The sequence below is a fragment of the Erpetoichthys calabaricus genome, chromosome 15, assembly GCF_900747795.2.
Source record: "Erpetoichthys calabaricus chromosome 15, fErpCal1.3, whole genome shotgun sequence".
NCBI lineage: Eukaryota > Metazoa > Chordata > Cladistia > Polypteriformes > Polypteridae > Erpetoichthys > Erpetoichthys calabaricus.
In genome coordinates, this window is record NC_041408.2 from 82,091,980 (window position 1) to 82,117,380 (window position 25,401).

The 25,401-nt window shown below is 41.6% G+C and overlaps 1 protein-coding gene across 1 annotated transcript in view; it reads right to left on the reverse strand.

The window, feature by feature from the left end:
- Nucleotides 1–321: 321 nt before the first annotated feature.
- The window catches only part of birc6 (baculoviral IAP repeat containing 6), a 255,776-nt gene continuing 230,696 nt past the window's right edge, over nt 322–25,401 (reverse strand). The window contains 2 exon segments of the mRNA XM_051919229.1: nt 322–1,883; nt 15,141–15,275. Coding sequence (XP_051775189.1) covers nt 1,698–1,883; nt 15,141–15,275 — 321 coding nt within the window. The 3' untranslated portion in view covers nt 322–1,697.

Genomic DNA, 25,401 nt, shown 5'->3' on the forward strand with positions numbered 1-25,401 from the left:
AACTTGCCATGATGGAGGAAACCAGCAAGGAAGCCAATATTTTTTATGGCTCTGTAGATCATGTTGTAGTCCAATGACGCTAAGCATAAATGAAATAAGAAACCAAAATGATCAACGCAGGCCCCAGTGCTGGCACACCGATTGGATCAAACAAAGCACCAGCTGAGAGGCCAGCCGGCCGGCCGCCCAATGACAAAGCACACAGACTGACCTTAAGGTCGGCTGATGAATGGCAGAAACCAAAGCCGCCGTGGCTGTCGGGGCAGATGGCCGAGCCGACGTGCCACAAACTCATTTATTACTCGTCAGTGAAACAGGCAGTTTACCAAAAAGAGTTCTTTATTTTTCTTACCATGCTTGTTTCCAAAACCACCTCTTCGGGATTTCAGGTAACAACAGTAAGTTTCAGCTTCTGGACCTCCATTAGAAACAATGCTAATATTTAAACAGCATTAAAAGTAAGAAATCTCTCTGAACAGTAAATACAAACAGAGCATCCTGGTTTACAGTGCAAATTATTCTGTTAAAATGACATACATTTTTGCAGGCAGTTGAAATCATTTTTGAACTTTTAGGGGTAAACCTTCAACGATGTCGAAAAACAAAAAAACAAAACCAAAAGAGAAAGCCTGTGGTTAACGGGACTCTCTTGTACAGGAGGCCGAGCCCACACACACACACACACACACACACACACACACACATCTCCTGTTGATACCGCAGCCTGAAAAGAAACGCTGATGCTGCCGGCCGCGTCCCGGAGGTCTGCAGACAAAAGGGCGCGTCAGGACGCCGCCGACACGGGACAGAGGGCACTACAGGTTACAAAGCAAAAACAAAAACAAACTGATGCTTGTGCATTCATAGGTTTACCCAACACTTTTTAAGCATGCGAAAATGAACAACAAAACATTATGGGAATTCGGGAAGGGGAAATAAAAACAAAGAACAAAACCCAATCCATTCCCAGATCCCATCCCACCCTGCAGGTTTCTCTTACCGTCTTAACTGGGCTTCGTTCCACACAAAATCCCAACAACTCAAACATCCTGAGATTTACATTTCCGACTGTTATTGAGACTGAAGGAGCAGAAGCCGAGGGGCTACGGCCACAGAGAAGGAAGCGACCGATCGCAGCAGGAAACACCACCACGTCCATTGAGCTTTTTATTGATGTTTACAGGAATCTGTAGAAATCAAATAGTAATAATGATGGCAACGGCCGAACGTGCGACTCTGTCTGGAGGGAGATTCGTTTTTTTTTTTTTGCTTTTTTCTCTCATGGGTTCCTTGATGTCTGATAAAAGTCTCGGGGTGGGGGGGAAACGTCCCTGCGCTAACAGTCAAAAAAATGAACATTCAGTAAACGTTCTTCTCTAAAGGTCGTCGTTCCCGCATCTAATCAATGATCTCCTCCGGCTCTTCGTGTGTACATAAACAAGTTTTAATAACATTACCGATCAGTGGTTATTTCACAATTGAAAATAAAAGCACAAAAAAAGTTTACACTCTTTTACAGGTAAATAAAAGATCCTTGTGAATTAATCTGAATCGTAAGGGCATAGCATCGGTTCAGGGTTGCTGTTTTCCTTAAACTATTACATAATTAGCTTCTTACATACAAATATGGACAAAGTTTGGCTTGTGCTTCAGCCGTCAAGTCTATTTAATAAAGAGTACGAACGTAGGCGCCAAGCTCAGAGTTTGATGTCACTGGAATACGAATCCTTGCTGCTGCCCGCTTTTTCCTGTACATGGCACAGCGGCTCCTTTGTTGAATTCATCAGCACTAAGCTCGTCTCTGAGAATTCGTCAACGTTGGGCTCCAAGCCTTCAGGGCAGGGGAGCTTCAACAGTTCTTCACGCAGCTGGGCTGTGTGGCGCTGGGAAGAAGAGCAGAACAAAAATAGTGTAACAAACTACAACATTCAGCACTCTGCAAGATGGCAGCACATTCTAGAAGGACAGGGTCAAGCTATGGCTCTTCACTTTGTCTGTCTGAACCCCCCGTCACATTTCACTGTCGTTCCAATGATTTTTCAGTTGCTCATTTCATTAACAATCTTACCAAGTCACAGGCTGCTGTGTAGTTTGACACACCGCAGCGACCACCTCAGACCCGATGTTGTCTTAAGTTGTAGGGATGTGTGTGTGTGTGAAAACTGAAAACCAACGAGTGTCCACATAATCAGAACAAAAAAAAAAAGAGGAAGACCTAATAGGAGGTTTATGGATGTGGTGAGAGAGGACATGCAGGTGATGGGGGTGACAGAACAAGATGATGACGACAGAAAGATATGGAACAAGATGATCTGCTGTGGTGACCCCTAACGGGAGCAGCCAGAAAGAAGAACAAGTTGTTCACATGATTGTAACAAGTTGGATGCGGCTGCACTGCACTCCTGTGATTTGTAGTTGTGAAGTGTGACATTCCCAGCCACAAAGTCCATCCAGTCTGCGACTCACTCCGACAAAAACCTTTAGTTGTAGGGACGAGTTTGTCTGTATGAGAGCCGATGACTACCAACGAGCGCTCACATAATCATAACGAGTCAGATGCAGTCACTCCGGCCATTTTTCCGGTTGTGTACTGTGACATCCCAAGAGACCAAGTCCACACAGACTAGGACTCGCTCCGACCTGATCAGACAGGTTTGACTTTGTCTTTAGTTGTAGGGACAGGTTTGTGTGTATACAAGATTTGATAAGCAATGAATTCTCCCCCCATAAGGCCACTGCATATAATCAGGACCTTGGAGCCATAAGGGATTACAGTAATCCCTCCTCCATCACGGGGGTTGCGTTCCAGAACCCCACGCGAAAGGTAAAAATCCGCGAAGTAGAAAGCATATGTTTATATGGTTATTTTTATATTGTCATGCTTGGGTCACAGATTTGCACAGAAACACAGGAGGTTGTAGAGAGACAGGAACGTTATTCAAACACTGCAAACAAACATTTTATCAATTTTTCAAAAGTTTAAACTGTGCTCCATAACAAGACAGAGATGACAGTTCTGTCTCACAATTAAAAGAATGCAAACATATCTTCCTCTTCAAAGGAGTGCGCGTCAGGAGCAGAGAATGTCAGAAAGACAGAGAGAGAAAAGCAAACAATCAAAAACCGATAGGTACTGTTCAGGCTTTTAAGTATGCGAAGCACCATGCGGGAAGCATATCACTTGAGAAAGCAGCCGCAAGTAAGCCCAGCAAGGACGGCAGCAATGTGAAGGTAATCTTTCAGCGTTTTTTGAGGAGCGGCCGTATCCTCTAGGGGTGCGAACAGCCCCCGTGCTCACAATATATTTGAGGAGTTTTATTTAATACGTAATACGCGCTCTGGTTGGGTAGCTTCTCAGCCATCTGCCAATAGCGTCCCTTGTATGAAATCAACTGGGCAAACCAACTGAGGAAGCATGTACCAGAAATTAAAAGACCCATTGTCCGCAGAAATCCGCAAACCAGCAAAAAATCAGTGATATACATTTAGATATGCTTACATATAAAATCCGCGATAGAGTGAAGCCACGAAAGTCAAAGCGCAATATGGTGAGAGATTACTGTATTGGGTTTACTGGAGTCAAGAGACTGTAACAATGTACCATCACTGACTCCAACAAAATGTAAATTGTAATAAAACGTGTTAAAATGTCCAAATTCACAATTCCAGTCCTGCTGATGGGTTAAGGACCTTCTACGAGGGGCCCTGTTCAGCTGTCCTCGAGTAACTGCTCGTCTCCTGGAATCTCCTCCATGCCCCTGAGACTGCGCTGGGAGACACAGCAAACCTTCTGGCAATGCCACGTATTGATGTGCCATCCTGGAGAAGTTGGACTATCTGTGCCACCAAACTCTGTAGGGTCCAGGTATCGCCTCATGGTACCAGTAGTGACACTGACTTTAGCCAAATGCAAAATGAGTGAAAAACAGATGAGGAGGCAAAAATGTCAGTGGGCTCCCTCCACCTGTTAAACCATTCATTCCTGTTTTGGGGGGTCGTCTCATTGTTGCCCCTCTAGTGCCCCAAAGCAGCTGAAACTGATGAACAAGCCCCACTGCTACTTAACTGACCAGATCAGTAGCCCACAAGTTTCATTGACTTGATGCTATACTCTCATTAAAAAGTGGTCCTTTAATTTTTTTAAGCAGTATATATATTAATGGTAGTTCAAACCACATGGCAGAAAAGAATTTTAACAGAGTTAGAACTTTTTGAACTCTTTACAATCAGATGGAATGAGAAAAATTGTTGTGTATCGGTGTGTTGTAGCAGCTGATGAAAAAATGAGACATTTTACCGGATCTGAAAAGAACGCACATACAATAGCGTCAAATTTAAAACGTCGCTTGCAGTGTTTTCACCCAAAAAGTGCAGTTGGCAGCGATGAAAGGCCGAATGTCTTGAAGGTTGTGTGTTTTCAATCAGCGTAGTAAAGACATTAGCCCACGTATAAAAATCGAGGAGTTCAAGTCAGAGTCAGTGCCGCCATAATTTGACGAGTCAGAGGTTTTCTGTACTGACTTCATAGCCCAGCATATAATACAGCTATGAGGAATAAGGAGTGTTTTACACCTCACAAACAGAAGAGGGGCTCGTCTGTCTGATGATGCTTGTTTTATATATCACAGAATATTAATAAAAAGGTCTAAAGGGCAGAGATCGCAGCTGAACTCACCAGATTTGTAAAGCAGACGTATAAGCACTGGCTGTCAGTAAAGGGGATGAGCCTGCAGTGTTTTGAAAATGTGAAACTGTGCTAAACAAATTGTCACGGAGTTGTCTAATTTCTTATTCTGCGCAAATACCAGTCGTGTGATCTGACATCCGCAAGCAATGACATCAACTAATGCAGTCAAGTTTGACATTCAGCTAGAAGTCGTGTAAAGGGACATCAGCTTTAGGGAGCCCTTTGAAAAGACTTGCCTCCTAATAAAAGATCTTATGCCAAGCATGGTTTAATAATGGCAGTGTTATAATATGATGCTGCTTTAATATCCTGTTTAGCTTTACCAATTTTTAATTTTAACTCAGTCCTGTTACTTTCATTCATGTGGCATCTTTGCCACAAGCGCATGTCAACTGGACCTTACTGTCTTTTTGCAACTCTTTGTGGTAGAATTTCAAATTTTGATTGTTTCAGCAGATGCAGGGATTTACAGATTTACAAGGTACCTTAACCAAGCGGAAACGGAGAATCTGAGAAGGAAAAGCAAACAAATCAAATCAAATCAAATCCCGCTGCTCTGCATGTTTCTCTTATTGTCAGAGATAAAAGTTGCACATAAAATCCCAATGAATCAAACATCCCAAGATTTACATTTCCGAATGAAGTAACAGACTGCATTTTAAAATGAACAGAAGTCGAGTGACCGTGGTCAGTCTGTAGTAAACAAAGCATTTAACTTGCTGAAGTAAAGTGAGGGGTTTGAAGGAAACGCGTCAATCTTGTTTGACAGAATGGACTTTGACGCAACAGAAAAAAAAACAAGAATGTAAATTTGTACCGAAAACAAGAACAACGCGCCCGGCCAGCTTAATAACTGTGTTCTAATGAGTTGATCAAAATGTAAAATAATAAAAAAAATTTATCGGTTATTCAGTTTATTCTTACAACGTTCAATTCCACCACTAAGACCAGCATGCTAGACACCATTATAAATACAAGAGCCACTATAAGAAATACCACATACATGAAAGTGAGACTTGATCTTTAATAGTTTAGCATTAAAAATAGCAACGCTAGTTGAGTATAAAACATCTACGCAGAAGGTGGACATCCTGGTGGACTGTGTGAATATGGAAACAAGCTCCCTAAATAGTCCAAGCAAGGCTGATGAGAAAGAGCAGGCAGTTGTGACACCGTCTGCACATGAACAACGAGGAGAGCTCTTGTGTTTACCAAATAGTCAAAGCGCTTCTGTTTATTCTTCAGGCCTGCGTAGTTAAGATTAAATAGATGTAACTGGACGGTCAAAGTTCCTCTCGGGCATCCAGACAGTAGAGCAACGCTGAAAGGAGGCCTGAAAACAAAAGCTGTCCTGTAATGGAGGGGGGGCTCCTAACCTTTCAGTGGCTCACTTCTGCCACGGACCTCAGCCCTCTTCAACTGCGCTTAGGCTACAATCAGCCCTCTGCAGCACCCCGCAATGTCGGAGCATCTGTAGTGCAGCAGTAAAATCAGTTCTATTCTATGACACCACCAACACACACACTTTATATAAGCACAGAGAAATCTGGAACAAAAGTCATGCTGCAAATTTTATGTGGAAAGAGGGTCCATTTTAAATGAACACACATGCAAGAAAATGTACACATCATGCACTTTTGTGCATTTTCTTTCATCAGCAAACAGCACAGCACAGGGTGTCCCGTCCCTTTCCATTCCCTCCTTTTTATTCTTCCTGCAGATCAGGGTGGGCCTGTGCGCACTCCTTGTGCCGTGAGGCTGTGCGCTCTAAGGGGATCATCCATCCATCCATTATCCAACCCGCTATATCCTAACACAGGGTCATGGGGATCTGCTGGAGCCAATCCCAGCAAGCACAGGGCGCAAGGCAGGAAACAAACCCAGGGCAGGGCACGCGCGCGCACACACACACACGGGACAATTTAGGATCCCCAATGTACCTGACCTGCATGTCTTTGGACTGTGGGAGGAAACCCACGCAGACACGGGGAGAACATGCAAACTCCACGCAGGGAGGACCTGGGAAGCAAACCAAGGGGATCATAACAATGGAAAATTAATTTATGTGACGTTATGTGGTCAGGCGTATGTGCAGATTTTCTGCTCATCATCTAAATGGCTTTCAAGAATGTAGTCAGATCCCTCCACTTTTTAAATATTTTGTGATGTTGCAGCCTTTTCTAAAATTGTTTAAGTTTTTTTTTCCTCTCAGCAAGCAACACTCAAATACAAAACACATGTCAGATACTAAGGCTCATATCAACAGTTCAAGAAGGACCACCACATGAGATAGAAAGGCTTGTTTGAGGTCATTTTTTAATTCTGGTTAGTGTGGGCGCCCCATTCAGGACTGGTCCCCTCCTTAGCCCCGCTAACTGCCTGAACAGGCAGCGGCTCCCTGAAGCCATGAAGCAGATAAGCACACCACAAACAGAATGGATGATTTCTGAGACCTCTGTTGAAGCAAGTGGGTAGCTCTTAAGAGATCTTCGTCCATGAGTCTACAGTGCATCCGGAAAGTATTCACAGCACATCACTTTTTCCACATTTTGTTATGTCACAGCCTTATTCCAAAATGGACTAAATTCATTTTTTTCCTCAGAATTCTACACACAACACCCCATAATGACAACGTGAAAAAAGTTTACTTGAGGTTTTTGCAAATTTATTAAAAATAAAAAAACTGAGAAATCCCATGTCCATAAGTATTCACAGCCTTTGCTCAATACTTTGTCGATTCACCTTTGGCAGCAGTTACAGCCTCAAGTCTTTTTGAATATGATGCCACAAGCTTGGCACACCTATCCTTGGCCAGTTTCACCCATTCCTCTTTGCAGCACCTCTCAAGCTCCATCAGGTTGGATGGGAAGCATCGGTGCACAGCCATTTTAAGATCTCTGCAGAGATGTTCAATCAGATTCAAGTCTGGGCTCTGGCCGGGCCACTCAAGGACATTCACAGAGTTGTCCTGAAGCCACTCCTTTGATATCTTGGCTGTGTGCTTAGGGTCGTTGTCCTGCTGAAAGATGAACCGTCGCCCCAGTCTGAGGTCAAGAGCGCTCTGGAGCAGGTTTTCATCCAGGATGTCTCTGTACATTGCTGCAGTCATCTTTCCCTTTATCCTGACTAGTCTCCCAGTCCCTGCCGCTGAAAAACATCCCCACAGCATGATGCTGCCACCACCATGCTTCAGTGTAGGGATTCAATCTTTGTCTCATCAGACCAGAGAATTTTCTTTCTCATGGTCTGAGAGTCCTTCAGGTGCCTTTTGGCAAACTCCAGGCGGGCTGCCATGTGCCTTTTACTAAGGAGTGGCTTCCGTCTGGCCACTCTACCATACAGGCCTGATTGGTGGATTGCTGCAGAGATGGTTGTCCTTCTGGAAGGTTCTCCTCTCTCCACAGAGGACCTCTGGAGCTCTGACAGAGTGACCATCGGGTTCTTGGTCACCTCCCCGACTAAGGCCCTTCTCCCCCGATTGCTCAGTTTAGATGGCTGGCCAGCTCTAGGAAGAGTCCTGGTGGTTTCGAACTTCTTCCACTTACGGATGATGGAGGCCGCTGTGCTCATTGGGACCTTCAAAGCAGCAGAAATTTTTCTGTAACCTTCCCCAGATTTGTGCCTCGAGACAATCCTGTCTCGGAGGTCTACAGACAATTCCTTTGACTTCATGCTTGGTTTGTGCTCTGACATGAACTGTCAACTGTGGGACCTTCTATAGACAGGTGTGTGCCTTTCCAAATCATGTCCAGTCAACTGAATTTACCACAGGTGGACTCCAATGAAGCTGCAGAAACATCTCAAGGATGATCAGGGGAAACAGGATGCACCTGAGCTCAATTTTGAGCTTCATGGCAAAGGCTGTGAATACTTATGTACTTGTGCTTTCTCAATTTTTTTATTTTTAATAAATTTGCAAAAACCTCAAGTAAAGTTTTTTCACGTTGTCATTATGGGGTGTTGTGTGTAGAATTCTGAGGAAAAAAATGAATTTAATCCATTTTGGAATAAGGCTGTGACATAACAAAATGTGGAAAAAGTGATGTGTTGTGAATACTTTCTGGATGCACTGTATATCCCAGCAATGCACCTGTGCTGAAGGAAGGCAATGCATTTCTTACTGATGAGTGGTGAGGCCAAGCATTAAGAAACAAACTGCTGCATAATTAAAATCATTCTGCTACACAATCACTAATCAGTACTCTACAGTTGTGCAGTGGTACCTGCTGCCTTGCCAGTAAGGAGACTGGGGTTTGTATCCCAGGTCCTCCCAGTATGGGGTTTGCATGTTCTCCCCATGTCTGTGTGGGTTTCATTTGGGTGCTGTGGTTTCCACTCATAGTCCAAAGACATGCAGGTTATGTGGACTGGAGATGGAGAAAGAGCAAGCATGCGTGTGTGTAAGACCTGCAATGGTCTTCGGATCATTCCTGCCTTGCACCCTCTGCTTGCTGGGATACAACCCTGCTCAAGATAAAATGTGTTTAGTACTAGAAAAATCGTAAGAAGGGGGAGTGGAGTTAGTTTTGGCCTAGGATCGCTCCTGCTTTATAATAACAGCCAGTTTACTTTTTGTAGTTCAGGAGAAGTCTCATTTAGAACTTTACTACAAGACTCAAGCTATTTGAGAATATTTAGAGCTAACTGGTAAACTTAGCCTTTCATATGGTCCGAATCCCTTGCACTCACTAATATTCATTGTGATCTACTTACTGAACCAGTTAGTGACAAAATGTGGGAACCAAGACTTCGAGAGTTCAGGATCTGTCCACAGCCTGCCACACAATTTAGAACATCACTAGGCTCACCCGCCTTTTAAGGCAACCAACTTTTATCCTCAATTTGTGTGCGCTCCATGTGTACATCAGGCATGTAAGTGTAGGGAATGAGAACATCAAAGTGCCCATTCATAACATCTCCCGAAAACCTAAATTTTTTTATCCCCTCGAGTGCCTGTCCAAACTTGGAGTGTAGGACTCCATAATAATATACTTGAAACTCATAGGGGAACAACTCTCCCGCTACCATTAGCTCAGAAATTGTACCATAAGTTTGAGACTTTGACATTTCAGTGAGATACTGAAGCTGATTTGTATAAGAGATTCCTGACGGCATCATTGTAAATGGCTGAAACCTTGACCAATTACTTAAAACATGTCGTACAATGTCAGCCAAATCTGTACCGCTAAAGACGGAGTTTCATGCACTAAATAAGCTATAGATGAGAATAAGCAAGCACCATCTCCCCTGATATTTACTACGCGGTGAAGCATTTGTACTCCATCAACATTAAATATTTCAAGAGACATAATTTTGTCTATTTTTCCAGCGCATGGCGCACAAAAGTAAGGGAACGATGCGAGCACCAGAACTCTACTCACATTGCGTCACTTCCTACCGCAAGCAGTAAGTCTGTGATAAGTGGAATACCGCTACGCTTTGCACTCATGGGACGGAAGGACAATCCCAACCACTTTTATATAGTAGGATATGTGAAAAACTCAATTGTTCAGCACCCGGAATGAAAAACCCAGCTCTAAAATAACAGCAGGAACTTGGGGTGAAGATTTGGCTTCTTATGCCAACAAATCAACTTTTCTATCTAACATTTCTACCTAGCATTCTAGAAACATGAAAATGTAAAGTATTCACTTGTCACAGTTTATGTTAAACACAGCAGGTTTCATTTGCTAGCCCTGCCGCCTCTTGGGCTTTAATCATACACTTGGTTGCTGTCCATGTCGAGTGTTGCATGTTCTCAGTATCGTCCCAGAGTAATATGATTTACACTTGTAAAAACATACATTTTAGGGTAGCTGGCTATTCTAAATTGGCCTCATGCAAGTGTGTGCACGAGTGGCTGCAGAGATGGACTGGTGCGCAGTCCAGGGATGGCTCCTTGCACCCAGTCTAGCCCTCCATGACACCAAAACGGATTAAGTGGCTTCGAGAATATAAAATTTTCAACCTGTAAAAATTCAATGTGTTGTCTTTGTGAAATATGGCTTAACTAAGGGGAACGATTTCATCTGGCATTGAGACTTTGTCATCTCTACAGCAAATGCCTGGACTTCAAGGTTAATAAAGGTTTAAAATGCTACCTCCATGGGTATTACAGCCCGGCATCGCTCTCCTGGGTAACATGCCATCATTGATTCTTAGTCCTGCTGTGACTGTCATGCAACCATCTTCTTCGTAGCCAGAGCTGCACAGATAACTTGATTTAAATCCTCTTAATTTAGTTTGTAAGTCTCAGAGAGCTTTTATTGAATTTTAAAATGGTCACCGTATTGCGTTTTCATTTTTAAATACATAAAGCGAGTGTCTTCTGAATTAAAAAAAAAAAAAATGCAGGTTGTCCACAAGACAAGCTTACAAATTGAAGATGTGAGTTCCAAAATCTGCTAATTATACCTTTAGGTAAAATTTAGTGAACACATGATTGTGACTTTTCATGCAGTTGGTCATGCGCTGAAAATATGTTTGAGCTTCAAAACCTGCTAATTGCAACAGTGTAGTGCTATAGTTTTAGGGATTTGGTTTCAAAATCTGCTAAGTACAGACCCAGATTAATTCCAAAAGTCAGTAGCTGCAAAAGTCTGCAAGAAGAAACTGCCGTTTCAGCTCACAAAGGTTTGAGTACAACAAGTTCCATCTATCCATCCATCCATTTTCCAACCCGCTGAATCCGAACACAGGGTCACGGGGGTCTGCTGGAGCCAATCCCAGCCAACACAGGGCACAAGGCAGGAACCAATCCCGGGCAGAGTGCCAACCCACTGCAGGACACACACAAACACACCTACACACCAAGCACACACTAGGGCCAATTTAGAAACGCCAATCCACCTAACCTGCATGTCTTTGGATTGTGGGAGGAAACCAGAGCGCCCGGAGGAAACCCACGCAGACTCCACGCAGGGAGGACCCGGGAAGCGAACCCAGGTCCCCAGGTAACACAAGTTACCAGCACTAATGTCGAGATCAAGACGACGTACTCGGGGGAATTTTGCAGCCACTCTATTGTGAAACGTGGCAGCAAAATAAAGAACATTTCATCCACTGTACTGCCACGTCACTGCTGTGTCAATCCTGCAAAGGCTAAGGATGTGAAAATGCTCTTAAGCAAAATGGGAGTCAACACTGATGATTCAGAGACACGCGAACAGTTTTACAGCCCCATCACCGTAAAGGCCAGTCAAACAGTTGCTGAGAGTGATATGGAAATGGATGACGATGAAGATATTGACTATTAACGTCTCGAGATTTGACATCCATTCTATAATCAAACCTTTTGGATTTTAGGTTTCTCAAACTTGCCACGTACTATTCAGTAAATGAATACTTTTGAAGAGTTTTCCAAATATTTTTGTTAGGACACTAGTTGGACTTATTTTTGTGAAGTTCTTTTGTTTTCTATTAAATATTTCTTGATCAGCTTGAGTAAAGATGAAACTTTCTTACAGTAAATCTAAAACAAAGCCTTTGGTTAGCACCAAAACCTGCTAGATATAATTTTTTTTCATTTATTTGCAAAAAATTAAAAAAAAATCAGACTTCTCATCTATACTGTAAATGACATTCACATATGAGGCAAATAGAAGTTTCAAAATTTGATTGTAATTTCTTCAAATTTATTTTCCTATTTATCTCCAAAATGTATCTTTTGTACTTAGCTGATTTTGGAACTGAGCTCTTCAATTCTTTTTGGAACTTTTGCTATGGGTTGTCTTTCCAATGCCAAATGGCTTACCATTTTTGTTAAGGGCATTCATTTTACTTTTCCTTTTACTAAAATGGAGTTCAAATCATTTGGATTATCAGTGAGCAATATGGAGAAGTTGGTAGACCACACTGTTAATCTACACTGCCATCAGAAAGTATTCAGACTCCTTTCACATTTTATACATTGTTATGTTGCAGCCTTGTGCAAAAATCTTTGAAATTCATTTTTCTATCACCTACCAACATTCAATACCCCAGAATGAGAAAGTGAAAACAGATGTTTATTATCTATTAAAAATAAAAAGTCAACTCTCACACTGAAACAAGTATTCAGACTCTTTGCAATGACGCTGTATCCCTTTCTATTCATCATTATTGAGATGTTTCTACACTTTGTTTGGGCTCCACCTGTGGACAATTCAATTGATTGAACTTGCCTAAGAAAGGCACATACTTGTCTACTGAAAGTCCCACAGCAGAGCAAAAACCAAGCCATGAGGTCAAAGGAACTGCTTTCAAAGAATTGTGCCGAGGTTCACATCTGGGGAAGGCTACAAAAATGTCTGTAGTACTATAAATTCTCAAGAGCACAGTGGACTCCAAACAAGACTCTTCCTAGAGCTGGCCACCCAACCAAATAGACCAGGAGTGTCCAAACTATGGCCCGTGGGGCCAACTGCAGCCCGTGGTCCATTTTTAATTGGCCCACAGCAAATTCTAAAAGTATAATGAAATATGGCCCACACACACACGAAACCTGTTTTTAACTGTATTGTACGTCTGAGGTTTAACACAAGGCAGAGCTACTGTCTTGATCAAGGCAGCGTCTTCACAAACAAGCGCAACCAAAGAACAATTTTGCTACAGGTGACCAAAAATGGCAGAACCAAAGAAATGCACAATAGCAAGTGAGTGCAGAAAATTTCAGACACAGTGGAAAAATTAGTACTTCTTTCTAGAAGTCAAAGGCAAGTGTGACTATTCGATTTGCAATGATTAAAGAGTATATAATGTGTGTCGACACTATGAAACCAAACATCCCTCCTACACGTCCTACGCTGGTGCAGAGGGAGAACAGAAAGTTAAGCAAATGGCAGCCAGTCTGCAAGCTCAACAACAGCATTTCTTCTTTGCTAACAAAACACAAGAAAATGCCACATTAGCCAGTTACGAGGTAGCGCAACTCACTGCCCGTCACGGGAAACCTTTCTCAGATGGTGACGTCATAAAACAGTGCCACACAAAAGCCGCAGGAATAATGTGCAACAATGTTTGCTTGTCCAGAAACGCAGTTGTATGGCAAATTGAAGATCTGTCAGGTAACTTAAAACATCAAGGGTCAGATAAAGCTCGTGCTTTTGATTTTTACTCGATTGCATGTGATGAGAGCACTTTGTAATACAATAAATGAAAACCCATTAATGGAGAGCTGTGATGTTGTTTTTTCTTTAAGCATATTCAATCATAAAGCATAATTTACCGATATTTGATTGATTTTGCTAGCTTAATACACGGGAGGTGAGGCAATATACCACACTTCTCGTGGGTGGCCCAGCCCTTCGTATAGTTCTCTGTACGTGGCCCCCAGCGAAAAAAGTTTGGACACCCCTGAAATACGCCAATTATAGGAGAAGGGCCTTGATAACTGATCACTCTAGGGTGAGCTCAAGGGAATCTGTATGGAGATGAGAGAATCTTCCCCAAGGGCAACCATCACTGCAGCGCTCCAGTCTGGGCTTCACGACAGAGTGGCTAGACAGACGCCTCTCCTCAGTAAATGACACAAGGAAGCACATTTGAAAGGACTTTCAGACTCTGAGAAACAACATTCCCTGGTTTGATGAAACCAAAATTAGGGTTATGTCTGGAGGAAACAAAGTACCCCTCGTCACCTGTGCAATGCCATTCCAACAGTGAAGCATGGCAGCGGCAGCATGCCAGAAAGTAGTTTTTCAGCAGTAGGGACAGGGACTGAACTAAGCAAAGTATACAGATATCCTTAGTGAAAACCTGCAACAGAGTGCTCTGGACTTTAAACTCAGCTTCCAAAACGAGAAAGCATAGATAACACGGGTGGGTTTAAGGACAACTCTGTCAATGTTCTTGAGTGACCCAGCAAGAGCCAAGACTTGAACTCAGCTGAACATCACTGGACAGACCTGAACATATCTGTCCACCAAAGGTCTGCCATACACTATGACAGAGAAAAATGGCAGAAAATCCTCAAATACGGGTGGTGTGAAGACTCCATTTTCAAAAATTTCTAAAATCCAGTTTTTGCTTCATTCTGGGGTACTGGGCGCGGCTTGATGGGGAAAAATTAAATCATTTTCGCAACATAGCAAAATATGAAAAGAGCAAAGGGGACTAAATATTTTCTGAATCCAATGGAAGTTCTAATCAATCCTCCTGATTTGTGCAGTTCTGTACTTCCAATTCAGTCTGATCCCATGCAATAAGCTGAGATGGCTTCCGGAAGGAGCAGGCACAGGGAACTGATAACCTACACAAATTCTGTGAGGTGGACCCATTCCAATGCCCTTCAGCTCAATATAGTTTTACTTAGCATACCTTCTACATAAATGTTGACTTATAAAAAAAATATAATCAATAGCTAAATATCTGGATTTATCATCTTTCACCCAATTCCCCTGTATGTAAATAAATATGGTAATGGCTGTATCACTAATTTTCTCACTAAGGGTCTTGGTGTTCTCTCTTTTAGTACCTTGAGAGCTGCTGCATGATGAGACATCGTCCGGCCAACCCTCTTGTCACTGCTGTATTGCTGAATGTCTGCAATCCATTCTTCACACTGTGACATTATTTCGGCCCTCTTCAAGTAGAAGTGTTTGTGAATCACCTGGATGGATGCAGTTAAAGGGAGGGGAAGGAAAAAGTGAACAATTCAGAGGTAAATGAAACAGTAACATTATTAAATAAGAACATTCAAGCTCTGTTAAAAGATTAAGCTTGATCTAACAACATATTGTGTGAATTGGGAGAGGAAGACTGATGGCAATGATACTGAATTATCCTCTTCCCTGTCCCTCAACCTTCACTTTGAGATTACTATATAAATGGCAAGTACGAGGTCTATTGGACCTCATCTGAGAAGTAACCACAAATGGGTATGCGGTTTGCCTAAAGGCCATGTCACATTATACAATTGTTCCCAGTGATTTTCAGTTGCATGTTTCATTTACATAATTTGATGTAGTCTTGTCATGCTCTTGTGACCGACAGTTGTGCAGTTTGACATCCACTGGTGTGGTCTTGTGTGCGTCAGACAGCAAGTACATAATGCACACACAGGTGTTTTGGACTTCACAAACAGACGACAGGCTGGTCTGTCTGATATTGCACGTTTTACATACCACAACAGCATGAACAGATGAAGGGACGGACGGGCAAACAGACAATACTCAAGTAAGGCTTTTCAGATGCTCACAAAAAATAGAAATATGATAACTAACAACCACCCCATAAACACACAACAAAAATTCTGGCTTGGATAATATTAAGAGAGCAGGCTTACAAGGTGGGAGTAAGATCCCAGGTGAAACATAGGTTTACATTTGAGGCATCATTTGAATGAAGCAGATCCAGGTTCTTGTGTCTAATAATGGAATATGACACACACTGATAGAAATTTGTCATTACTCCATCCAAAGTCTCAGCGAATGGGGGAAAAAAAGAAAGGGGCCAAGATTGTGACTGAATTCATCGTTCCTGTAAAGCAGGGGTGTCAAACGTACGGCCCGCGGGCCAAAACCGGCCCACTAGGGGGTTCAATCCGGCCCACTGGATGAATTTTGAAAGTAAAAAAATTAATAAAAGACACGAACTCGAAATTCGTAATAAAATGCAATTCCTAAATCATCCGCTAGGGTGTTAGTCAGATGAGAGGGGCGCACTGTGTTAGTCAAAGGGGAGGGGTGCACTGTTTTAATTAGAGTAAAAGAAGCAACAACTCTGCCACTCTGTAGGCTACCTTATTTTCTACTCACCTTGACACCCTCATTAGCCAAAATGTCTTTGTCAAAAAGGAGAAAAGTGGATACCGAGTGTAGGGTTTTCCAAGAGAAATGGACCACTTCCTATTTATTCACAGAGATAAATGGGAAACCAGTGTGCTTGGTGTGTAATCAACAAGTGTCGGTGCTCAAGGAATGTAATATTCGGCGCCACTATGAGACTCATCATGGTGGAAAATACGACATCTTGCAAGGACGACTGAGGAGAGAGAAAATAAATGAATTGCTGGTGGGTCTGAGAAAACAGCAGTCAATTTTCACTCGGAGCCGAGAGGTCAGTGAAGCAGCAGTAAAAGCCACCTACGTAATTGCTAACGAAATAGCATTAGCATCAAAGCCGTATTCCGACGGTGAGTTCGTTAAAAGATGCATGATAAAGGCTGCAGAACTCGTGTGTCCTGAGAAGCGACAAGCATTTGCCAACATTAGTCTGACGAGAAACACTATGGCAGAGAGGATATCGGAACTATCAGCTGATTTAGACAGGCAGTTGAAACACAAGGTCAAGTCATTTCTTGCATTTTCTGTTGCAATTGATGAGAGCACTGACATTACAGACGTTGCTCAACTGGCCATATTTATTCGTGGAGTTGATGACACATTGACCGTCACTGAGGAGTTCCTTGAGTTGGTGCCTATGAGTGACACCACAACAGCTGAGGACATTTTCGGCTCTGTGGTTGGCGCGCTGGACAGAGTCGGGGTGGACTGGTCCCGCGCCGTCAGCCTGGCTACAGATGGCGCGCCATCAATGATCGGAAGAAAAGCAGGTGTTGTGACAAAATTCAGAGAGAAAGTACAAGCCGCTAATGGAGGAGATGGTTTCTGGACGTTTCACTGTATTTTGCACCAGGAGGCATTGTGTTGCAAGTCGTTAAAAATGGATCACGTCATGGAGGTGGTTGTCCGAACTGTTAATTTCATCCGAGCCAGAGGCCTGAATCATCGTCAGTTTGACTGCCTTCTCAGTGACAATCACGTTACTAATACCCTGCCATACTACACTGAAGTAAGGTGGTTAAGCAGAGGTGCTGTGCTGATGCGTTTCTTTGATCTACGCGAGGAAATCGGACAGTTCATGGAGAAAAAAGGAAATCCAGTGATGGAATTACAATGTCAGGAATGGCTGCAGGACCTTGCATTTCTGGTGGATATTACAGAGCACTTGAATATTCTGAACAAAATGTTGCAAGGCCGCAAAAAAGTTGTCACACAGTTTTATGACAGCATATGTGCATTCAAGTTGAAGCTGACTTTGTGGGAGACACAGCTGTCAAGTGGTGACCCTGCACATTTCCCTTGCCTAAGAGAGGTATCTGCAGCAGGCATTAATGCTGACATGAAACGGTATAAAGACAAGATTGCAGGATTGCTGTGTGAGTTTGAGAAACGGTTTCAGATCTTTGGTGAACTCGAGAAAGAATTTGCAGTTTTTCGCTCACCCTTCACAGTCAAAGCTTCTGATGTCCCTGTCGACATCCAACTAGAGATAATTGATTTGCAATGTGATGCAGATTTGAAGGGCAAGTTTGCCTCAGTGGGCTTGGACACATTTTATCAATATCTCTTGCCAGGGTACCCCAAATTAACAGCCCTGGCTGCAAAAATTTTGTGCATTTTTGGGACAACCTACCTTTGTGAACAAGTTTTCTCAGTAATGAACATCAATAAAACAAAATTGCGCTCAAGGCTCACAAACAAGCACTTAGATGACATTCTGAGATTGGCTACTAGTCAGGACATGACACCTGATATTGATGCACTTGTGCAGACCAAAAGATGCCAAGTTTCAGGAGCAAAAACAAAGTAGTCTAGATGTGACTAACTCCTTTACAATATTGCTTCAGACACCGATTGCACTTAAAGAATTCAGTTCTGTGAAAATGAATTCTTGCTGTAGAAATAGTTAAAAAATGTTAAATTTAATGTAAGTTAACAGCTTCACTACAAAAGAGTTTGGTTTGGTGGAATCCTATTGTTCATGTAATGCCATAAATTTTAAGGTGCAGTACTATATTTTTCAGTTCCAAATACCTCTGACTTAAAGTTTTGTTTGTATTTGTGCAAACACTTGTTTTAAGAAATCTGAGGTTGTTTATATGTTTTGATATGTTGATACGTTTTGTAAAACATTTCATTAAATATGAAGATTTTCTAATGTACTTGTACTTCTTTGCATGAAAACAAAGGGAAAAAACATGGACTTACTATTATTTATAGGTAATTATGTTATGAATACTGCTCCGGCCCACTTGACATCTAATTAGGCTGTATGTGGCCCCTGAACCAAAATGAGTTTGACACCCCTGCTGTAAAGCCTTCACATGGGAGCAGCTCTGTCAGGAAGCATGTTACAGACTGCCACAAAAGGGTGAACCTTACAGAACTCTGGAAATGTGAAATTGTCCCAGAAAGCCATCACACAATTGCCTAATATGACGTCCCCTTTGATTTCTTGATATGTAATCTGACATGCTCAGGCAGTGAGATCAGCTTTGACATCCCTTCCGACATGAAATCATGTAGTGTTACACTGGCCTTAAAGAACACTTTTGAAAAAAATAAGCCCTCTTAAAAGATTACAGTGAGCGAGTCTAAAGTATGCCAAGCATGGTTTAATTACCAGGGGGGTCAATGAAGACATCAGATCCTTTCAAATACAATCTTGTATGAGCACATATAACAAAGAATGAAAAAGAAACAATGCTGTCCGCTCAATTCACACTGATGTGTTTTCATTATCGCTGCCTCCTTTATGGATATGCGTGTCAAGATAAAACTAAGCAACCTTGTATTCCCCCCAGCTCTTTACCTACCAACATAATCGAAGTTTCCATGTTTATAATTTATTTAAATACTTAAACATTAAATACAAAGTAAAATACAAATCACGGTGTTATAGTGGGAAGATTGTAAGCAGCACACATAAAACATCCAAAGTGTCTTAACTTCTATAAAAGAAAACGGTTTACTTCATTCTACAAAGTTATCTTAATTTTGTGACACGCAATGAAATCTTTCATTTCTGCATAAACTTTCCAAGACCGCTTTTCTTCAAGAAATGGTTGATGTAGGTAGCCCTGAGAGCAAAGTAAAAAAAACAGCTCTGTATAGGACACGTTCCTCACAAGGCGCACACACACAGCCACACTCAATAATAATAGTACAAATAATAATACATTTTATTTATATAGCGCCTTTCCCATGCTCAAGGCACTTACAGAATATAAGAAAGAATGTCAGGGTATACAGTATAAAGCATTGTACAAACCAGATAAATAAATAAAGAAGATTACGACAGTGAATTCAGAGAAAAAAAACAAACAACATAATTGATGGCACAGCACGCACACATACAGGTTACATGAGCATCTTGACAGAGAAGTAAACTGAGAGAAAGGTAATAAAGTCAAGTAGAGCTAAAAGCCTTCCTGAACAGATGAGTTTTGAGTTGTTTTTTAAAAGAATTCATGGAGTCAACTGACCTGATTAATTTCGGTAGGTCATTCCAGAGTCTGGGCGCTATACAGCTGAAGGCCCTGCTGTCACCCATGGAGTGTAGATTAGTGTGGGGCACAACAAGATTGCCAAAATCAGAGGACCTTAGTGGGCGGACAGGCACATAGTGATGGAGAAGATCACTGATGTACATAATTAACCCTCCCCATGTCCATGAGAAGAAACTGGAGTCTTGAGAAAACTCTGACACACTTGTGGAGAATGTGCACCCTCCACACAGACACCGTTCAAGCGAAAGTTTCAACCGAAGATTCCCAGCAGTACATAAGAATTCTAAAAGCTGAATTGTCCTTGGAATTCATCCCAAAACCTTTTTTGAAGTTTTCAGGTGTTTTGATCCAACTCCTTTGCTGAGTATTTCCCAATTCCTGTGACCATTTTGTGCAAAAGAATGCATCTGAGCTTTCATCTTAAACACACGTTCGCTTAATTTCCAAAGGTGTCCTCGAGTATGCGCTCCATTATTGAACGGAAAGAATTTTGCAGGGTCAGCTTTATCGATGCCTTTGAGAATTTTAAAGACCTGAATTGATCCCCATGCAGCCTTGTCTGCTCAAGATTAAAGAGGTTTAGGGGATTAAAGTAGTGCTGTGCTACTTTATGACAACTCGGAATAAACAAAATATCCTGATTCTTGTGTACTCATCAGAATTTACATTTACATTTACATCATTTAGCAGACGCTCTTATCCAGAGCGACTTACAATGTTTGACAGTGTTTGTTAGTTTTTTCGCATACCCCTTGGGGTCAGAGCGCAGGGTCAGCCATTGTACAGCGCCCCTGGAGCAATTACAGGTTAAGGGCCTTGCTCAAGGGCCCAGCTGAGTAGGATCTCTTTTTGGCAGTGACGGGGATTCGAAAAGTGGATCTGTCAAATTTGTATTGTAAACAGGATATACACACTCTGGTGCTGTACTCATTGAGGAGACCATGAAAAAATAAACTGAAAACTGAGTGGAATCTTCAAAATTGTACAAACCTACATGCTGTTTAAAAAAAATGACCATGCTGGAAGTACACATTTGAAGATGGGTCAGCTGTGGCCATGAACGGATGTGCATGGTCAGCAACAATACTTAAACAGGCTGTAGCATTCAAGCAATGATTGATTAACTGGCCCAAAAGTATGCCAAGAAAACATTCCCACACCATTTCATGACCACCAGAAGCCTGGACAGTTGACACAAGACAGGTTGGGTGGATGGATCCATACTGTTGGCACCAAATTCTGACCTTTCCATCTTTGTGCCTCGGCAAAAATCAAGATTTATCAGACCAGTCTTCATTTCTCCTACTGTAGTGTCCAGTTTTGGTGAATCTGTGACCACTGCAGCCACAGCTTTCTGTTCTTGGCTGACAGGGTGGGGTGAAACCTGACGTGATTTTTCTGCTGTTGTAGTCAATCTGTGTTGTGCATTGTGAGATGCTTAAAATCTCTCCAAGGTGGCAAAGAGGGGTTACTGAAGTTACCACAGCTCTTCTGTTAGCTGTAATCAATCTGGCCATTCTCCTCTGAATCACTCATCAACAAGACGTTCCCGTTTAAAGACATGCCACTCCGACTGAATTTTTTTTTTTTTTTTTTTTTTGCACCCATTCTGAGTAAACTCTAGAGACTGTTATGAGTGAAAATCCCAGGAGATCAGCAGCTACAGAAATACTCAAATCAGCCCATCTGACACCAACATTTATTACATGATCGAAATCACTGAGGTCACATTTTCTCTTCATTCTTATGTTTAATGTGAACATCAATTGAAGTTCTTGACTTGCATCTGCTTGATCCTATGTATTGTGCTGCTGCTGCTGCCAACATGATTGGCTGATTAGACAACTGCATGGATAAAGCAGGTGTACAGGTGCTCCTAATAATTTGCTCAGTGAGTGTCTACACACTTATGTGACAGATAAAAAAAACCAAAAAAACATCAATTAAGCATCAATAGAATAGAAGATACAGTAAATATATAAAACACAAATGCCTGTTTAGTTCATCCATCCGCTTACCCAATTCAGCATCGCACATAGCTAGCCCCTACCCTGGAAGCTTTGGGCAAAAAACCTGATCTGATAAACCACATGCATGTGGGAAGAATATGCAGATCAGCATGTATGTGGGAATAAAATGAAACCATGACTGACAACCACAAAATTAAAAAAACAACATAATTTTTGTGTGTAGTGGGACAGAATTGTCATGAAGGTAAGGATTGAAGAGTGGCATGAACCCATGAGGTGCCAATATGGATTATGTAATACAGGAGAGGGCTCATATCATTTTGCTTCATGTGGTCGGAGTCAGAGCAGGAGCGAGTGGCAGACCTGCTACCGAAAGCCTCTCTCCCCTTTTTTCACAGATGATAAACTACCCCGGCGTTCCCTAGCAACCATTTCCGAGCACCTAATGTTCAGCGTAATAACGATATTTCATTTGAAAATTTTACATCAAATAAAATGATTTTTTTTTAATGAGCTTATCCATTTGCAAACATAATAGACTTCAAGCAATAATCTAATCTTGCAGTGCCTGGCAACACACAATATATTTCAAGTGTATTCTCTTGGAAATGACTGATCTTGCTTTATTGTACTAATTATAATGTAGATGATTAATGATAAGGAGGAGAAAAGCTTACGCGTACTACAGCAATAACAATAAAAATGAAGTAATCTATATTCCGTCATTGAAATAAAGAAACACAGGATGCTCTTGTTAGTGATTGTGCAGACCTGAACCTCTTAAATGAGAATTCATGAAGACTGCTATGATGAGGATCAAATCAGGAATTTGTATCACCGCGTAATCGATGTTAACGCAGAGCATTGCACATTTCACTCTTCAGTCTCTAAACAGTTTTTTGCTTTTCAGGTTTCTGTGTGCCTACCTTCTCATGTCTTAATAGTGTTTTTCAGCCATGCTAAAGGGCTTTTACAGAATTGATGACCTCCCGGGATGAGGAAGTTGTGGGTACATTCTGCCTTCCATTATGCAAGTAAAAATTAAACAAAAAGAGAAAATAAAATGCGCAAATACAAGAAGGCATTTTTAAAAATAAAGCTCACCCAATCTTAGAAATATCAAAAATCCATCCTTTAATTTCCTTTATCCACTCATCCCAATTCAGTTTTGTTGTCAAAGAACAATACACAACAGCATGTGCACTTAAATCCGTTCAACTCCATCATCAGAAATGTCCCCCTTGGGTTCCCTCCATTGGTTTGCTGGTTCACGTTCTTTCCAACATTGCAATTCTTACAGAGAATATTACAGACTGACACTTATTGATGGTGTGAGCGTCATCCTTTGGGAGCATGCTGTGCATATTAATAAAGTCAGAAATTAATCTCTCTTTCACATCACCTAAAGCTGTGAAGCATGAAACTGCAAATAAATACACGCTCTGACAAATGTAACACTTTCACATTACGAAGTCTCATCAGACTATTTCTAAACGCATGAGTCACCGACATATTTAGGCTGCTCTGCGCAGAGCGCATGCAAGGACAATCTAGGAACACATGAGAATGTCACATAAGACTAATTGAATTTCAGGACGCATTCAAGTTATAATCAAAAAGAGGCTCTACTCCTTCCTCCTTCTAAAATCTAATCTCTCTTCTCTAGAGGTGATCTGACGTCAGGGCCGCATTTCTCAGTCAGGCCTCTCCTGAACTAGACCTTGCTGTACTTGCCTTGGGTTTAAAGCAGAATACTAATAATCCTAATAGTCCTCCGCAAACACAACACGGTCATTCCACGGCTGCGGAGAGCTTTCTGTTCAATCAAAAATGGAGAGGCATATGGAGACAAATAGCGTATAAAATTAATCACCATTTTGAGTTTTTCTTTTTTTAAGAATACAGTAATTCAGACTGAATTTGTTCAATATGACTTGGTATGAATGCTTTTTGAAATCAGTATATACAACAATGACAATTTACCCTATAGATAGATAAATTAGTAAGCAAGATTATTATTAGATACACCTTTACTTATGCCTTAGAAAATACAAAAGAGGATTGGCAATGTGTGTCTTACTACAAAGAGGCCTGTAAAAAGAAAACTTATAAGACTGTGAACCGCAAAGGCCGCTTCCTTTGAATGACAATTCCGCCTGGAAACAAAGCACATTAAGATTCTCCTGGATTTTGCATGTTCCTCACGAGTGCATGACTGCCCGCCCATGCCGTGTGCCGCCCACCTTGTTAAGTCATTACACCTATCACAGCTGGAGAGGCCTGTGAAGTCAACACAATCCCCTTGCTTCATCCAGCGCCACAGGCATAACTGAAAACACAGAGGAGCACCTGCGTTTGTTTACTGGATATTAACTGTATACATTCATAATGAATTCAAATCTCTACATGCAATAAAAAAAAAAAAATACACTTGTAATGTAATATGAATTCAAACTTCCAAAAGATCAGGCACCAAGGCATTTGTCTGTTTCCAGCAGTATAAAAATCAGACAATCCAACAATTCCATGCCCTCAAACAAAAGTCTGGCCCTTTCATGACATATGCGCTCTTTCTGTAAAGTATGTGCACTGAAGTGAATGAAGGTCACTTTCTCATTGAGTAAGATGTCGAGCCTCAAAGACCATCAAAGCAAGAAAAAAAGAGGGTGACATGTCTTGCCGTCTTTAATATATTGCTGGCAGGAACGAATGTTTGTATTTCCTTAGCAGAAAGCAATGACAGTATACATTTAAATCAGTCAATAACTGAAGGCATAGTTAGGTTTAAACGCATTACAATGGAGACAACACTGGAAAGAGGGAGAGAAAAAAAAATCCCAATGATGTCACATCTAGAAGTCCCAGACAGTCGCTCACCCAATGATTTCTTATTGTCTGCAGATGATGGCATATTTGGAGTGGACAGGAGGCTCTGTCATACTCACACCTTGCAAAAACTCTCAGACTTATTGAGGAGTTTATTGCGGCAGTAGTGCTGGTTCTGAGACAGAATTTCAAACATTTCTCAGCAAAACGTTCACCAACCCATTTAAGTTCACTTCAGGGTCATTTTTTGTTTGTTTACTAATATACTAGTCTTCTAAGGTGAGGTATCAAAAAAGCTACACAGCAGGTTTCAAAGTGCAGCTGTCTGTGCCCTGACTTGGGTCGAACAAGTAGACCACATTAACCCTCATCACGTTCATCTGTGCTCCTCAAAACAGCATTAGTGACTTGCAAAGTAACTTCTTAAAAGACTCCAGGACACTGACCTACAGTGCTCATACCTCCAATAGACAGGTGGTATCTTCTAGTCGTTTTACTTTTTCAAAATGCATCTTTGTGGTTCAAGCACTTTGTTTAAACATATATTTGTCCCAAAAACAGCAGTAGAGGAAAATGAAGCATGTACTTGTTGCTATTTAACTGCTTATTTAAAAAAAAAAAAGAAATAAAACCTGCTGATCTCTAAC